Source organism: Gopherus evgoodei, chromosome 15, assembly GCF_007399415.2.
Source record: "Gopherus evgoodei ecotype Sinaloan lineage chromosome 15, rGopEvg1_v1.p, whole genome shotgun sequence".
Taxonomy (NCBI): Eukaryota; Metazoa; Chordata; order Testudines; family Testudinidae; genus Gopherus; species Gopherus evgoodei.
Window position 1 is genome coordinate 28,826,021 of NC_044336.1, and position 18,423 is coordinate 28,844,443.

Sequence of the window (18,423 nt, forward strand, 5' to 3'; positions counted from 1 at the left end):
GCTCCTTGTCCCCTGACGACCCCCTCCTGGAACTCCTTCCCCAACTGACCCCCAAGACCACTCCCCCTACCTGTCTGAACCCTTATCCACACCCCTGCCCCCTGACAGGACCCCCAGAACTCCCATGCCCCATCCAACCACTCTCTGCCCCCTCCCCCAGGACTCCCGACCCATCCAACCTGTCCCGACTGCTCCGATCCCTCTCCACACCCCCGCCCCCTGACAGGGCCCGCAGAACTCCTGACCCATCCAACCCCTCCTGCTTCCTGACTGCCCCTGAGACTCCCCTTACCACCACACCGCTCGAGCTGCTGGCTCCATATGGAGGCAAAACACACTGCCAGGGTGCGGAGCACACAGCCCCGCCCCTTCAGAGTGCTGGGAGGGTGCGGGGGGCTCTGGCTGCTGGAGGCCAATGGGAGCAACTCAATTAGGCCCAGCTGCCCAATCAGCCATGCCGCACCACACTCTGTATGGGGGGGAAGGGAGGGGGAACAGTCCTGGACCTTTTAACCTTATTACCAATTCCTCCCGGATGCCTATTTAAAGACAAAAAAGCTCGACATGTCCAGAGAAATATGGATGGATGGTAACCCTAAGCACACTCCTTGCTCCTGGCGTTATGGAAGTGGCAAAAGCTTAATTAAATTCAGTTGGAATGAAAAGAGACATGATCTGGAGGCAAGGCTCATCCGCCCCTGGGGGGCTGTCTTTGTGCTGGGAAAGGGGTGAAATCCCCAGTGAACATGGTCAAGAAAGTACGGGCTCCATGCTGCTCTTCACACACACACACACCACACCACCCCCCGCCGGCCGATGCTGAGCTGCTCATGTGTGACTGACTCCAAGGGCTCACTCCTTGCATGGTGAGGGCACAGCAAAGCTAACTTGACATGTGAAGCCTCCCGCTGCTGTCCGCGACTTTTCAGAACATTCCATAGAAATCACTTTGCACTGAGTTGGCATCTCGTCTAGGTTCCATGGGACGATCTTCGCTATCTCTTTGGTGAAATTATGTATGGGGGACACATCACAGATGACTGGGATCGCAGGTTGTGTAGAACTTACCTGAGCGAATACATCCGGGTGGAGATGCTGGAAGGAGAAATGACCTTGGCTCCAGGGTTTTTAGTTCCACCCAACTCAGATTACAAGGTGAGGAAAGGCTCTTCTCTTCTATGGGGTGAGAGCTCCACAGTTCACTGCACCTGCCAAAAGGCTGTGGCTCTCTTGGGGATGTATGTGTGATAAGAGCACCGCCCTGCAAAACCTGGAAAGAACCCCATAAAGATGACATAAGGAGACACTAGGGAGAGTCCATGGAAACCTGGAAAGATTCCCAGGCGGACAGTGGCAGGACAAGAAAGAGAAATTCAGTAATAAACCAGGACAAAGCTGAGAAAGGACATGAGTAAAAACCTCTTAGTGAGGGAGGGCAGTAAGTCCACAGCACCCTCAGTGGGAGAGTGAGAGATGGTTTAGATATTCTGCAGGCGGGAACATCAAAGACGCCTATTCCATGACAGAGTGAGGCTAGATGAGCTCAAAGGCCTTAAGTGCCATGTCCAGGAATAGGGGTCTACTCACTCAGTGTTTGCTTTCTGCCGTGCCTTTTAGGATTATCATGAATACATTGATGAGAACCTCCCCCCAGAGAGCCCGTACCTTTACGGGCTCCACCCCAATGCCGAAATTGGCTTCCTCACTGTCACATCTGAAAAGCTTTTCCGTACAGTTCTGGAAATGCAGCCTAAGGAGTCTGATGCTGGAGGAGGGACGGGTGTGTCCCGAGAGGAAAAGGTAGGAAAAGTTTCTGTCCTTCAGTACTAACCAGGAATTAATCTGCTACGGCCCCTGGTTTGTTCATGAAGAAACACACGAACTAAGAGGAGGCTCCATCCTGTAATAGCTTCATCTCCCGCCAGTGAAAGAACCTCCAACAGTCTCTTAAGCACATTTGTGCCTCAGTGCTCTTGACCAAGCTCTCCTTCCCACTGCTACCATGGACTAGCACAGTAACTGAACAGGGGCACTCCTGCTTAGGGCTTCAGAGAGTTGCAGCCTCCTGCATTATTCAGTAGGGCAGGAGAGAGAGGAAATGGTTAATCTCTCTGGCTTCCTTTTTTCAAAGCTACATCTCCTCCTCCTCCAGCTGCACTGGTTGGCAGCCACCTCCTGTCACTTCAGGTCCTGCACTCAGCTTTGCAAGAGCCCTAAAGCACCTGGGAGCTTCTCATCCCCACCACTGGGGGAACCAAAGAGTTCCCAAAGCACATTATCCACCTTGCACTTTGGATCTGGAGTTGGAAGAGCATAACAAGTGGGGTCCTGCAGGGAGAAATGGTCTGAAGTAAATAGGATGAAATTCAAGGACAAATGCAAAGTGCTCCACTTAGGAAGGAACAATCAGTTGCACATACACAAAATGGGAAATGACTGCCTAGGAAGGAGTACCATGGAAAGAGACCTGGGGTCATAGTGGATCACAAGCCAAATATGAGTCAACAATGTAACGCTGTTGCAAAAAAAGCGAACATCTTTCTGGGATGTACTAGCAGGAGAGTTGTAAGCAAGACACGAGAAGTCATTCTTCCGCTCTGCTCTGTGCTGATTAGGCCTCAACTGGAGTATTTTGTGTCCAGTTCCGAGCGCCACATTTCAGGAAAGATATAGATAAATTGGAGAAAGTCCAGGGAAGAGCAACAAAAATGATTAAAAGTCTAGAAAACATGAGCTATGAGGGAAGACTGAAAAAACTGGGTTTGTTTAGTCTGGAGAAGAGACAACGGGGCAAGAGGGGGAGACATGATAACAGCTTTCAAGTACATAAAAGGTTGTTACAGAGTGGGCTGTATCCTAATCAGGCAGTGGGTATTGCAGCCATTCCCCTGGGTGAGCTGAAAGGTGTATTGTGCTGGGTTTTTGCTGTACCATGCCACTCATCCTCAGAGTCACGGGAGCAGCACCAGCTTCATTACTTAATGGAACAGGAGCCACTTCAACCCTTGATGGTTTTGAGCGCTAGCCTGTTCAGGGGCAAGTCCAGTCTTGCCTAGTTCGTTCTCTCTTGATTTTAAGGCTCTGGGGGACTCTACCGACCAAGTTCATTGGCCAATTTAATTCTAGGCTATTAAAGGTTAGTGATAAATTCTTTCAGGAGACTGAAAATGTTAAATCAATGGAAGAATGACATTTTCCATGACCTGTCCAAAGCTCTGTACATGGAATTTGTTCCCTTGCTAAAAATGTTTGTTGGTGTTACGTATTACAGGTCAAGCAAGTCCTAGATGAAATCATTGAAAAGCTACCTGAACCATTTAATATGCTGGAAATCATGGCTAAAGCAGCAGAGAAGACCCCCTATGTTGTGGTGGCCTTTCAGGAATGTGAAAGAATGAACATCTTGACAAATGAAATGAGGCGCTCTTTGAAAGAGTTAAATTTGGGGCTGAAGGTGTGTGACATCGATACTGCTTTACACCATGGTAGTAACTTAGGTAATGTTGCTGGGTTGTGTGTGTGTTTGGGTTTTTTCAATATACCAGCCTCTACAAACAAAGTCAGTGGAATTAAATGTTCAGTTCAGGTTTGGTAATGTGAGCTGCTGGATTACTACGAGTTTCTCTTCTGCCACTCACTACAATGTACATTCTAACTACAGAGTCATTGTAAGGCAGCCAACACGACTCTTTCCTTCATTGTGAAGCCTGCAGATTTGCTGCCGCCTAAAAGCTCAGTGAGTGGGTGCATGTGCACAAAGGTACAAACACCTACATTGAGGGAGACTGAGCTGGATTGCAGAGGCCATGGGATGATGGGGCAGTTGCTTCTGCTGAGATAGCTTGTCTTACATGTGGCTTTTCAGTGCTGACCTAAGGACTCAAAGGCTATGTCCCAGTTGCCTAAAATGCTGGCTTGTTTTGAAAAAAGCAGCTCTGTGTCCCTGCCAATTCTTATGGGGGAGAAATCTCTAACAGGAATTGGAACTCCCTTGGACTCGCTGTAGAGCCCCAGGTGTAAGGGATGGGGCCCTCTCTGTTGGAGGAGACTAAAGACAGACCCAGGAATGATGGGAAATGTCCTATTTTTCAAAAATAGGCCCTGCTCCCTGTCAGTAAACCAAGCTATAATGTTCACAACTCCAGAAACAGGCGCTGAGCCCCTTGTGACTGATAGGCAGTGTGACAGCTTGGCTAGAGCTTTGCTCACAGAGGCGGTTCCAACACAATGGGCCAGTTCTTGCTTAACTACACCGTGGTTCTTTTTCTTTCAAAGGGGGAGCTGACAATCACAACAGACATGGAGGAATTGTCTAATGCTCTCTTCTATGATAATGTGCCCGACTTCTGGACAAACCAGGCCTACCCCTCCTTACTTGGCTTGGGAGCCTGGTATGCTGACCTCCTGCTTCGGGTCCGGGTGAGTCTGCTACACCTCCAGCCTCTCTTCATGGTCCTTTGTGGGCCAAAGATCTCTCTCCAAACTGTTGCTCATGGAACAAATATTGCTGTCTGGCCAGGGCTAAGTATGTGAAGGTGCTTTGCATTGCTTGCAAGGATCTAAATTATGTACTAAAAAGAGCATCTGAGCTCAAACACTTCTCAAAAGCCCAGAAAAATCTAGCTTGCTTTGCATGAACCTGGGCTGCTGAGCTCACCATGGCTTGAAAGCACAGTGCTGAAGTGAGAAGGGCTAAGTGCACTTAGGAGCCAGGGCTACATCATCTTTCAGTGCTGAAACTGAGGGTCTAAAGAGATGTGAAGTCCCTCTTGCCTCAATTTGTGCCTGGAATTCAGGGCTTTCAAAGAAGGAGGGAAGGTGGAGTGTGGCTCTTTTCTCTCAAGCACACCGTTGGCATTACAAACCAAGGTGGGTGGTGCCGAAGGAGAACCAAACAGTAAAGAGCAAGTACCCTCATTCTAAATCTGTAATCTTCATTATAAACTTGCCCTGATTCCAGCATTTAATGTCCAGCCGCTTAATGGAGCTGCATCAGTACAAACCCCAAAAGGTAGCTCATGACAGCTGCTTTTCTAGTGCAAAGCACAACCTTCTTCACCTGCACCTGAGGTTTGCAGTGGTGCAGCAGCAGCAATGGCTGCAATTGATGCAAAGCCCCACTGAAGACAAAGCTTTAGTTTTTCCAAAGAGTCTCAGCTTGGTGCCATCTCCCTGGTGACTACCCTGTCCACCTGCAGCATCACAGACCAAAGAGGGGCTCTGCTGAGACAGGGTTATTCTTTGGAAACTTACTTCAGGTGTTCCTCTGTCTGCCATGTGCCATTACTTTCACAACTAACTGTCCCCCCTGAAATCGCAATCCGATGAAGATGAGGGTCTTAAATCAAAGAGAGGCTGTAAAGACAGTTCTCCCAAAAGGCAGTAACAACTCCAATGTATCACTCCACCCATTCAACAGCCTGTGTACTTGGCTTTAAGCTGCTGCTGCTTTATTTTTCAGGAACTAGAGGCCTGGACGACTGACTTTGCACTACCCACAACAGTGTGGCTGGCAGGCTTCTTCAATCCCCAGTCTTTTCTCACAGCTATCATGCAGTCCATGGCCAGAAAGAATGAATGGCCACTTGACAAGATGTGTCTTTCAGTGGAAGTGACCAAGAAAAACCGGGAGGATATGACGGCTCCACCGCGAGAAGGCTCCTATGTGCATGGGCTGTTCATGGAAGGTATAAGACCACCTCTTTTTGGCAGAGCCACACCTGAACAATTAGCCCAGCACACACTTAGAATCATAGAATATCAGGGTTGGAAGGGACCTTGGGAGGTCATTAGTCCTACCCCCTGCTCAAAGCAGGAAAATCCCCAACTAAATCCCCAAATTGCCCCCTCAAGGATTGAACTCACAACCCTGGGTTTAGCAGGCCAATGCTCAAACCACTGAGCTATCCCTCCCCCCTTCTTGAAGGTAAATGCTATACAATCTGACTCTGTACAGTTTTTGCTCCTCAGAAACATTTTTGAACATTGAATGTTAATCTCCAGTATCCTGCTACAATGTACTAATTTTCTCCACAACCATCCTACCATCTCAGCCTTCACTGTCCTGCCCTACAATAAGTGATCCAGGCCCTTTCCCCTCGCTCCTGAATTGGCTTGGTTTGAGGCAGCAGTTTCTAGCAGGGTTTACACTGTGCATCTTTCTAGTCTCCAAGCCCTGCTCTGACCCTGTACTTTTCTGCTGCAACAATGATTCCACCCCACCTGTGAGCTCTACTCAGAGCTTCCACTTTACCTGACACTGTGCGATCTAAGTGCTGATCTTTCCTGCTGCTTAAAACCCAGTGTGTCCCTGCTAAACTTTAAGGTAGCCTACAGATAGCTAGTTACCTAGTTAATGCTTAAGCACTCATTACTGTCAGAAGTAGCAATTAGTCTTCCCCAAGCAGTAGTCAAGGACTAACTGATGTCATGCTTGTCAGCACTGCAGGAGCATAGTGTGAACTAGAGCCAGCTCATTTATTTTGCAATAACAGAACCCATTAATAGAGTAGCCTATTAGTTCAGTTTGGGTAGCAGTAGCCTTTATTGTGTGTCATTGCCAGAAACGTGCCAGCAGAGGGCAGCCTCATCTAACAGACAAACAGTGCCTATTAGTATTGATTTATTTTGGAAATTAAGACAGCTACAGGTGAACCTCAGAGCAGAGACAGTATTTGGGTCTCCTGTATAAATAAGGAAGCTATGACTGGACGCAGGAAGTCTAAGTGAGAAGGGAATGTTCTCAGCTTTAGTTTGCGGTCCCTCACAGCTAATAAACACAGAGGGACGAGGCCGTGACAGGATCACTGTACTGTCAAGCTTAGGTCCATGCCCAGCAGATGCTATGGGAGAGTTTCCATATTTTCCATTCTTCCCTAAGCTGTGCAGTGCCCCCTGACATGGGTGCTGGGGGAGGAAGAGTAAGGACAGAATTGACTCTAGTAATAGTGTTAGGGGTGACTAAGCCCAGGCTACTTCAGTACAGCCCTTTGGTCCTCCAGCTGACCCTTAACCATGCTTCCAGGAGAACTCTCCCCCCAGCAGATACAGCAAATAGAACCTTCTGACTGAAAACGCCCCATGGCAGCTGGTATATTGACTAAGCCATACACTGCAGGTGCTCGGTGGGACATTCCTAGTGGTGTCATCACAGACGCTCGGCTGAAGGAGTTAACGCCCTCGATGCCAGTCATCTTCATCAGAGCCATCCCTGTGGACCGTATGGACACCAAGAACGTCTACGAGTGCCCGGTCTACAAGACTCGCATGCGAGGCCCCACCTACGTCTGGACCTTCAATCTGAAGACAAAAGAGAAGCCAGCTAAGTGGATTCTTGCTGCTGTTGCTTTGCTCTTACAGGTTTAAACTTTTACTGCCTAAGCAAAGCACTGGTTCCACATGCTAAAGTACCAGCCAGCTCAACACCAATCCCATTAGTCAGAAACTCCACCCAACTTTTAGTCTCCCCCAAAGTATTTTAATAGTGACAATAAAAGAAACGTGAAATGATGGTGTTAGTGCTCATGAAATGATGGTGTTAGTGCTCAGGTGGATAAAACAATTGGCCACCAGTGCATTGGTGTCACAATACACATCAGAGAGGTGCCAGCCATGAGGACTCCACAAGGCAGGTTACAGTAAAGCACTTCGTGCCAGCACTGAAGCCAAAGTAAAGGCCTTGTCTACACCACCACATTACAGTGCTGAAATTTTCTTCCTTGGGGGGTGAAAAGACACCCCCCTCAGTGCTGGAAAGTGACAGTGCAGACAGTGCACCGGTGCTGGGAGCTACTCCCCTCGTGAGGGTGGGGTTTTAAAGTGCTCACAGCACTGGTGCCACGACTACACAGCCATGTTCAAGTGCTTTAACGTGTAGTAGTGAAGACACCCCAAGTCTGTATGTGACCATCTGGATTCCTCAGCACTTAGTGCCTGTTCAGTGCTCATATGTAGGCAAGGTCCCGCTGGGCCACGTGCTGGAGTTCCAGTCCCTTCCCCAAAGAGCTTCCAAGCAAACAGACCAGACAAAAGGGGGAGAGCCCAGGTACAGTCACAGCCTCCGTGCTAGCCTGTACTTCAACACTGGAAATGTACACGCAGGTCACCCCGAGCAACCTTTAAGCATCTGCTACTAAGCCTTCCAGCACCTGCCCCACAGGGCTGCATAAAGAATACACTCTGGCCATGCTTCCTGTTTACTACCCATTTTTCTAGCTGGGTGGGAAGTCAGTCAGAAAGCACATGTCCTTCTGTTTCTAGGATGTGATGTCTATCTGTCCTTGTGCTCCTAGAAGACCACACACTACAGCCAGCCTTTGAAATACAGCTAGAGTCATTACAAGACTCATGAGAAACAACACAGAAAAAAGGTGAGAAATGGTGCTCTCCAAAGCACTAGGAGTGGCAAGCGGTTTGTGTTCGCACGCCTGTCACCAGTGGATAGGAGGCCCCTCACAGCTGGTACTGTGTGCAGGGACCATGAAAGCTAACTCACCTCTCACTTCCGAGGGGAACCATTGTGGCAGAAGCAGGAGCCAGCTCCCATAGTGTAGCTGTTTGGAGCATAAAGGATTTTGGTTCGCCTTCATGCCACTGCTAGTTAGGGGCGGACCACCCAAAAGAACCCAACCCCTCTCTCTCTTTTGTATGGAGTAGTTTGCTATTTAACATCTGCTAGCAGCACTCAACTGCCTGAAGACAAAATGATAAAACCTCAGCATCTTCTATTTCAAGTGTCAACACTGACTTTAGCCGAGGGGGGAGAGCTGTGAAGGAATGCTTACGGCAATAGGCAACTGCCAGGCTGCTGGTGGTCCAGGGCTGACCTGGCCATTTATGAGGCCTCAATAGTGCGGGGTTCTTCAATCCCTGGATACGAAGGAAGTTTAGAACCAGTTACCCTGATGTGGCAGGTGGCTGGCACTTACCCAGAGCAAGCAAGCTGGGCTCCCAGAACCAGAGGGTTGAGTGAAGGTAAAGGACCAGAAAACACACACACATGCTACAACACTAAGGCTCTTGGGAATGAAAATTGGCAAAAGTTAAAGTCTGAGTCAGCATCTTCACCAACTCTAGGGGATTAACTGGAGTGAGTCCACTGTCACAGGAGGAAAGACAACAGATGGCCTTGTGTCAGCAAACATTCATGTGATAAAGGCATTTTAGAGGAAACCTCATCCTTACGAAGCAAAAGCCAGAGGTAGTGCTGACTTTTTCCCCTCTTTAATCCCAACTCAGGCAGGAAAGCATAGAGCAGCTGAGATTTTCCCACACTGTCTCCCATTGGCTGGCCAGGGTAAGATCTAGGCCTGACCCTAGGCTGAGTCCCCATTGCAAGAGATCCATTTCAGAAGAGAAAGTCTTATCAATGCATGGGGATAACTTGGACTCCTGCCTCTCCCTTCCTGAAAAGGATCCTTAGTTACTGCTAGACTACAACATGCATTGGAGATATAACCCCCTCAAATGGAAATCGAATATAGGCCCTGAGGAAAAGAGCTTCCCACTGCACTGAAAACCTTCCCTGTGCAAGGGAAGCATTGGGCTGATTCTTCCCACTGCATTAATAAGTGCAATCAACTCAGCTTTAGTTCTTCCTGGAGCTGAACAACTTCAGACTCACCCAGAGGAGGATCCTTGCTCCTTTCAAAAGAAGTTCTTAATCAGAGGTGTTACCAGCTTCACCCACAGCTTTACATAGCGGGTTGGCTGTTCAAATGTAGAGGACGACACGACGCCTGATTTGAGATAAAGCTGCTCCTGCTCCTACAAGACAAAATCCCAAAAGCCAGTTTCACCATCGTCCCCTCACATCATCCACCACCCTAGCCAGATCTGGTGCACCTACAGTCACAGCTTTTGCCTGGCCAGAGAGGCATATCACTCTTCTCTCACAGGGCTGAACACGCATCAGGGGCTAAGAACCCAGCCTGCCCCTCCATGTGATGTGAATTGTAGATAAGTAGCCAGCCACTGAGCTGTGAGCATGGGGAATGTCACATGGCAACTGCCCCTGAGGTATGACTGCTGCAGCAACATTTTGAGGCTTGACAGCTGCATTCTGAAGAGCCGCATTCACATCTTATTCTGGAGAAACATACTCAGAACCTGAACATTGGAACTCAAAGGGCCCAAGGTGGGTGGTTTTGCAGGATCAGGCCCTACAGCTATCCCAATTACGTAACTAAACTACAGTTATAGTAATAACATAAGTCAAACCCCTAGCTGTAATTGCCTGAAAAGGAAACCTGACTTTAATCTCAAGAGAGTGGTTTGCAGAACTCATCCTAGACACAGCTCTAGTGTTGTGTTTTCAAATGAATATGCAGTCATGATTTCAATTAAATTACCAGAAATGCTTAAGTGCCTTTAAAGTATAAACAATACAACTGGAAGAGGAAGTGAACCATCTCTGTTACAATAGACATTTCACACAGCACATGAAAGGCAGTGGTTTGATCAAAGGTAGAAGTGGCTCTTTCTGCAAAACTAGCAAGGCTTCTGGTTTTACTCTACATGCAAACAAGAAGCAGTACCTTTGTCAGATGTAGAAAAAAATACCTGAATTTCTACTCCACAGATTACAGAAGTCGTTCCCTGAGGCAGCCCATAAGCACTCTGAATTCTGACACATCAGGAAAGGAACCACAAATGATGGGAAATAAACACAAAGGGCTGAACGTACAAGATTCCGGCTTTCAGAAATGGAGAGTGTTGCAAATCCCACTATAAACCCTCATTAGAGGCAGGGTGTCAATCACTTAATGCTAATAGTCTAGTTTCAGTTCAGTTATTTGTACTGAGACTCAAAACTTGTAACAAAGTATTATTTACTTTGGTTCCCCCATCCAGCAGCCAGAGAGCCATCTGAGACTGCTCAGCATCGTCTCCAGCATTCCTTTTTGAAGCGGAAGTTTGACTCCTACCTGGGCTAACCCCGTCCTTGTTTTTGGTTTGAAAAACATGGCTGGAGATGAGTGACTGCTGCATATGTTTGGCAACAATGCTTCAAAGCACTTAATGTGGGTTCTAGTCCATGCTGTCAATTACAATACAGGTGGAGAGTGGTTATTAAAATGTATCACCAATTTCCTTCAGACTGTAGGAATCTGCACTGGAAACATCTCAAACGATACAACGTGTAGGACTGCAGTAATAAAAGGCCTGGGTACTCCTGAGTTCCACAGCAGTCCCCACCCTACTGGTACCTGAAGGTCAGTCGTTTGAGGAGCCTACATTAGTCAGGCATTTGTATCACCAGCCCCTGTGCTAACAGGAGACTATTTGTCTAATATCAGCAGCAAAGGAAACAAACTAAAAGTGACAAAGGTTCCAAATAAAAACAAAAAGAAGCCTGCTGCTTTCCCCCCACTGCAGGGGTGTCAGAACAGGGAGTGATCCCATCCTGCACTGCAAGTAAAAAAGGCAGGTCAAGACTGGCACAGCCTCTTGCAGGGAAGAGAAGGGACTCAGACACCCCATCCAAATCTGTAATGTAATACTATGCAGCCCCAGAGGCTGTACTTTTTCTGTTAGCCATACTTACAGATAGGACTACAAAATCTTAGTTACCGTATGTGAGACGCGTGATTTCTCTCCCATAATGCCAACTGGGCCTCCCCACATCAAATCAAGGCAGATGACAGAGAAATGATTCACACTGAGCTGTCCAATCACACCCTGGACAGGAGTTTCACAAATGAAGAACAGTACTACCAGCTCACAATATTTGTTTTTCTTAAAGCTGCACCTTGGAATTGACAATCTCAGCTTTCATTTAAAAAAAAATAAGTTTCTTCCCTCTTGGTTGTGAAGAAAAGCATGAAAACATGAAACTTAAAGGCTCAAAAAGAGAAGGCAAAGATATTTTAAATACAGTTTAGGTTCTCATGTTTTTTTAATGCTAGGGTTCGCAATACCGGAAGATCCAAACCCCTCAATTGTTCGTAGATTGGAAATGAAGTCTTTACTGAGAGCTTTGCATATAGTTCACAAAACAGCACGTCTCTAACACTTATTCCAACCATACCAACCAGCGTACGATGGGAGGAGGAAGTGAGAGACTGATTCCTTAGAGGTTCTGTTAGATTTCGTCTCAGCACAGAACAGCCTCCACACAAAGATCAAACAGCAATGAAAAAGGTGGTCAAATTCCAGGTCACTTCTAGTATACTGGGGAGATTCAGCCATATGCACTTCACTAAAATGCTTTGTTGAGTCATTGCAGTCATTCTTCTCAGCTTTACACAATCCCTTCGTTACAAAAATATTTTCATGGATTTTTCTCATTACAGATAAAAACATATACAGGCCAAATAAAGTGAAACATTCATGTGACTCTTCCAGTAAGACACAGAGAACCCTGCCGGATTAGATATGAGGCTGACTCAGTGGGCCAAATTCAGCTCTGGGGTAAGAGATGCAATTCCCATTGATTTTTATGGAGGCTGAGCCTTCCTATGCCAGGCTTGAGTTTTATCCAATACGTGTTTTGCAAAGCTTCACATGAAACACACACACTGATCCAATTTGCTTCACTGCTGAACATTTTGGTATCACAGGAATTCAGGGTGATGCCAATTCCAGGACTAGATTGGAGAAAACTATCTAAGAGAGGAGACAAGACGACACCAAACAACCCAAGCTGCCCACCCCTTTACAGCTGACTATACACGAAACCGGAACACTGGTCTTTAAACCACTGAAAAAGAGCCTATGGTCAGGATTAAAAACAGGACCACACTTCTTCCTGAGAGGAGGACAGAAATTCTCTTACTGTAATGGAGATGCTGAGTGCAGATCCCCTTCCCTTCTCCAGCCCCCAAATCCTGTGAAAAAGGAAGTCATCTATAGGCAGCCAAGGTGGGGTTTATATAACTATTTACATGGGGTTAGACACGTTTGTTTGCAAGTAGAGTGATAAAAGTAATTAAGATCCAAAGCACTTTACAGGTGAGAGGTCAGCAACCCTGAATTCCATTTCTGAAAGCTCAGATGCCCAAACCATGGAGGCAAGGCATGAATGTGCAGCGTGTATGAGATTAAGTAGCTTTACTCTGAATGTCTCATCTCTGTTTGGTTAGTCTCCAGGGCCAAATTCAGCTGACCATTCTCGTTATGGCCTCTAGTTCCTAAAAGTGGGCACTTGTAGCCAACAGCTCACCAATAGTCACTTAACTGACAGTTCCTGAAGTTCTCCTATGCTAGGGAAGGTTTGAAATTATAGTAGTTGAAGATTTTTAAAGCAATCACCTCACTGACACTCTCCCACCCTATGAAACCTCCTCACATTTGCCACCAACCTGATGGAGCTGCTGCTGCAGGTCACGATTTTCTGTCACTATTGCAACCTGAGCTTCCAGGTCCCGATGAACCGACCTGTACCCAAAATTAGGAGAGCCAATCAGAGTCAGGCAGGGCAGACTGCTTCCTGCCAAGTACAGCCAGAGGCCTGCAGGAAAAGAGGGGGAAAGGAAATATGGCAGACAAAGGAAGTGACCATGGGAACCTCCAACAGTTGCTTTTATTCAATGTTTTTCATTTCTTTTAAACGCTTTATTGGATTTACAGGAATTGCAAGTAGTCATGACACAAAGCAAGCTGCCAGGAAACAGAGACGCTTTCTTATGGACAGCTTAGCCATGTGGAGCCCAACATAGCCCTGGAGAGCCCTCTGCTACACCTGCCTCTGGTTCTCTACACTAGTTACTTCCTGTGCTCTGGGGGACAATGTGGCCTTGGCACCCTGAGGTGGATCTCATCAGTGACACTCCCAAGGGCAACCACCATCATTTTTAAAGCCTAATAAAGTGCACACAGCAGCTCTAACAGTGATGACTCCAACATAACCCTAAATGGCTAGTACTCAGTAGAGAAAGGCCACACAGAAATGCCTTGGAGAAATGTGCCTGCAGCGTTCTCGTCAGTGACTGGAAAGAGATCTCTTGATCCCCTGGGCTCTGGAGATCTGCACAGCAACCCTGACTCAGTTTCCATTTCCCCTCACAACACAGAGAGATATTCTGCAAACATGGCTATTTCAGTGCTCCCCTGGAGAGAGATCACATCTGAACAGCAACATGCAGCCCAAAATCTGTCCATCTACAAAACAATCATCCTTAATGCTGCCCCTCCCGTCCCCTAGCAGATCTGCCCTCTTGAAACAGAGGACTATGCAGCATTGCACTAATGCTGTGATATTCTGTGCTGTGCCATCCGCCCCCAAGCCTGCACTGATGGGCTGTTCCTCCCTGCGTGGAGCCAAAGGCCCACTCCACTGGCAGCAGCAAGACTACGTGCCATTCTGGACCTCACCCCATGTGATTTTTACACTTCTGTTTCTCCTCACGACAGGTGGGAGTGAGCAGTTCCCTTGTCGTATCTCTCAACTGCAGGTAGCTTATGAATGCAAGGGAAACTGGCTCCGGGCATTGCTATCTAACGGTAACCAGGTCACTGCTGTCAGCTGTTATGAAAGGGTTTGAACAACATCCCTCCAATTTCTCTACGTCTTTGTGTTTCGTTAAGTAACCAGCAGACACCCTGGCAGAGAACAGCCTCATCTTTAGCACCAGCACTTTTACCTCTCAGACTTTTCCCTGGTTGCTGTGGTTGGGAAGTTCTGTAACTTTTTCATTTGAGTTCTCTACAAACTTTGAATGGAATCGGTACACGTGTGCAGACAGCCTTGCCTTTTCTCTGCAGCTTATAATGGCTTTCAGACCTTCACCACCAGGCAAGAAAAAAAAAAAAACATACCATAGCAGGGGCACAAGCCCAATTCCGCCCTCCCCTCCCCCCCCCGCAGGTTCTCTCTAAAAATCTCTTGGACTGAGAGCTGGTAAGTTACTGAGGGCAGTCTGCAAGAGATGGCATCATGAAGACTCTGAACAATGGCACTGGCTGGCTCTGGCCAGTGAATTCCTACAAGATTGTGACCAGTAGGGCAGGTACAAATGATCACACCAACTCACTCCCTTGAACATTACCAGCGGGTAAATTCAAACTGCTCCTATTTCTAGCACAGCATAATCCAATTTCCTGGGACTCCCAGTCCCCAGACAAAGATACTGGAGAGCTCCTCTTCATTCTTCCAACTCTAGTCACAAGAGAAACATACCCTAAAGCCCCAGGGAAACCCACACCCTGCCAGATATAAATGGAATTAGGGTCTGGTGTCATACAACCAGGAAGGTAGTTCACAAGCCCAGGCCTGGTTCTCAGGCATGTCACAGTGTTTGTAAGATGGAGGGTAGAAGAGCGCCCAGAGGTGCTATTAAATTATGGCTGAAGGGCGCCTGACAGGCCACTCGCTGGACAGACGCTGATGTAAGGGAGGAGTTGCTTGCTCTCTGCTAAGCAAGGCACATGCAAGTCCTGGGCACATCCCTAACAGATGCATTTTCCCAGCCCACAAGTCACACAAAGAGCACAGCAGAGAAGCTATAGCTTAAAAACCACCTAGTCCCTGAATAGATGCAGGTTTCCTAATTCAGACCAAAAGCACTTCCAAGAATGCCTTGAGTAAGAGGCTGCCGATTCACCGCCTGTTCCTGTAACATACGCCCCACCCCCACAGCACCACAAAGCCAGCCGCCTCCCCCGTGCCACTTTCAGTTACACCTTCCAGTTCAAGAATGGCAGCTGCCCAGCCCACAGCCTACCACACCCACAGAGCCTGGTAGGAATTTCTGGACACTGTCCACACAGGGAGCCCCTGAAATCCACAAAGCAACATGAGCTGTGCAGAGATCCAGCACTTCCCACAATCACTTTTGATTGACTAGAGCAGATTCCCAGATAGGGCCAGTTTGGTAACAGCAGATATGGGATCGGGCAAGAAATTGATGGCAGGAACCCACCTGCCAAGCTGGGGTAGTGATTAAGGGGAGAATATAGTCACCTCCCTCTCTCATGTAGCCAAAGGAGGGAACCCTTCAGCCCTTGTTGTAGCCTTGGCTTTGTGACTGTGCCAGGAGGAGTTTGCTCACACAATGACTCACTTTTCCAGCAGCGGAAGGCAGAGTTTCCCAATCCTCATTCGGTGGCAATAAAGAACCTTCAAATGGGTCCCAAAGGACACATATCTGGCACCTGATCACCTGACACTGGAGCAGGAGACACAACAGCTCCTCACCTCACCAGGTCAGGAACTGCCACCATTGCGTGTTTGCACTCAGGTACAGGCCACGGAAATCTCCTTAGGTACAAAACTGACATTTCCCATGCACACTGGCACTGCAGCTGTGTAAGATATAAGAGCACTGAGCCTTACTCAGGGCAAGTTCAATCACAGCAGCAGTGGGAAAGCTTGTGCAACATTGTCTGTGTGGACATCAAGTGTTTAACCAGGGCTTACCCAGCCAAAACACTGTAGAATAGAAGAGCCAGGTCCTGCAAGAGATTAAAGGGTGCCTTCCTCTGAAGGCTGACAAAGGAAGTAAGATGCCCAGCTGCTGCTGAGAAGCTAGGAGAACTGGGGTTGATCCCACACCCTGTTCCAAAACCCAAACTCTAAGCTTGATTATTTCAACTCTGCCTCTGGGGTCCCCTTCTGCATCTCCTCTTTCAGCCCACTCTCAGTCCTGAGCATCATTCTGCTGCCTGGGGTCAGAGTAGAACAGGTCAGGTGAATCACACGTCAGCCAAAGGGCAAACCATACCAGAAATGGGGACTGCAGACAGCCCCTCTAGCACTCAGAAGGGAAAACATGATCTAAAAGGCTGACATGCCATGTTTCTTCAGGTTTACATCTTCTCCAGCACTGATCCTGCTGAAGCTCAGGAGACTCCTTTGCTCCTGCACATAGATAACATAACAAATCGACCTCTAAGCCCAGATGCATGGAAAGGCTTTGGCTTCTTTCTAAGAAGGCAAATCCCATAGAGTAAAGAACTGCTCCCCAGGAACATTTCAGGTTCCTTGGAAAAGCAATGCATTCCTTCCTAGCTCACCACTCTATGCCTGCCCTGGGGAACCCCACTTGCAGACTTGCACTATCCAGCAGCATGAGTATTCTACAGACACCTGAGCATGTAATTCCTGGAAATCAAAACACCTACTGCGTCAAGCAGGCTCGGGTTCTTCTGAATGGGAGCATCTACTCCAGGGCCGTCTGTAAGCCTTCCCCTGGACAGGCACTGCAAGCAGTGTAAGCTGTGGTATAGGTATTGCACACACAGGTTAGAGGACATGCTGCCAGAAAGGTCTGCAGCTGTCTCCACTACTGCTCTCACCACTGGTAGCACATATGGAAAAACACACATTTCTTAGTCAAGGAAAGGCTTTAGTCAGCAGCTTCCTCTCCCATCACCTCTGAACCCTCTTCCGAGCAGCCCTGCAGGAGCCAGGGTAGATAGTGGCATTCCCACAATCATTAACAGCCAGTGTCTTCAGACAGGCAGACATCCTCCGAAAGCTGCAGGCCCTGGCCTTTGGGATGCACTGTTACTGGCTCAAGGGACTAACTGCACCGTTCCACTGTTCTAATTGGATTTATGCTGCAGACAATGAGCAGGCCCCTCAGCACAGTGCAAAGCTGACTCTTGAAACAAACATTAACACCGGACTAGATCTTGCATGCAATGACCCGTGGTTGTCTCGAGGGGAGGGTGCCCCACCACATGACCTGGCAAAACTGCCAGCTCTACTTGAGCAGGACTGGAATAGCAACAGGTGCTGTGGATTGGGGTTGAAGGCCATCAGCAGAGCTGAGTGAAACCAAGGACTTGAATAGCAGGGATATCAAAGATTTCCTGTGTGACCATGGCTTACTCTCTTGGGCCTATATTCCCCATGTGCAAGATGGGTATAATACTTTCCTATATCACACGGATGCTGCAAAGATAAGTCATGAATATTTGTGAAGAGGTCAGATGCTATGGGATAGAGCTGTATAATAACCTAGAGAGACAGAAAAGCTGTTTGCAAAGAGGCGAGCTCAACTCCACACACAGCAGTCCTATCTACGAAAGCGCACAATTAAACAGACTTCCTACCGACACTCAACTATGAAAACCTCTCATGAATTGCAAACAATTTACAACTACGTATGTACAGCTGCTTGGAGAGCAGGAGAGTATGGGTCTCACTGTTCTGGCAGGAGACTACAGAGGAGCTGAAGAAAGTGAGGAATTTATGCTCCAGTCTGAGCAGCACTGGACTTGTGGGAATTGAACATGCCTGCAGCTACCAACTACTGCTCAGAAAGGTTCTGAGGCCACACGGGTTGGCACATGACTCCTCACAGGAGCACTGTGGAAGCAATCTCTCAGGGACTGGAGATCACATATGTATTTGCCTACTCATCTCTACATATTCTGCCATGCTGTTCTGTGTGTACTGAACTCTTGTACAGCAGAGGGAGATGCTTCTATGTACATCCAGCCCTCCGTTAGGTTTGTAAAGATGGTCAGGGACCCATC

The 18,423-nt window shown here is 47.8% G+C and overlaps 2 protein-coding genes across 3 annotated transcripts in view; one reads left to right on the forward strand and one right to left on the reverse strand.

Annotated features, from left to right (window-relative positions):
• The window catches only part of DNAH17 (dynein axonemal heavy chain 17), a 104,678-nt gene extending 95,910 nt beyond the window's left edge, over window positions 1-8,768 (forward strand). The window contains exons 75-80 of the mRNA XM_030534893.1: window positions 976-1,155; window positions 1,618-1,800; window positions 3,272-3,454; window positions 4,276-4,419; window positions 5,462-5,687; window positions 7,118-8,768. Of these exons, the coding sequence (XP_030390753.1) occupies window positions 976-1,155; window positions 1,618-1,800; window positions 3,272-3,454; window positions 4,276-4,419; window positions 5,462-5,687; window positions 7,118-7,365 (1,164 nt within the window). The 3' untranslated portion in view covers window positions 7,366-8,768. The remainder of the gene's footprint in view (window positions 1-975; window positions 1,156-1,617; window positions 1,801-3,271; window positions 3,455-4,275; window positions 4,420-5,461; window positions 5,688-7,117) is intronic.
• The window catches only part of PGS1 (phosphatidylglycerophosphate synthase 1), a 41,201-nt gene continuing 29,989 nt past the window's right edge, over window positions 7,212-18,423 (reverse strand). For both annotated transcript variants that reach the window (XM_030533917.1, XM_030533918.1), the window contains 3 exons: window positions 13,302-13,450; window positions 9,623-9,765; window positions 7,212-7,299 (listed from right to left, as the gene is read on the reverse strand). In XM_030533917.1, the coding sequence (XP_030389777.1) occupies window positions 9,646-9,765; window positions 13,302-13,450 (269 nt within the window). In that variant the 3' untranslated portion in view covers window positions 7,212-7,299; window positions 9,623-9,645. The remainder of the gene's footprint in view (window positions 7,300-9,622; window positions 9,766-13,301; window positions 13,451-18,423) is intronic.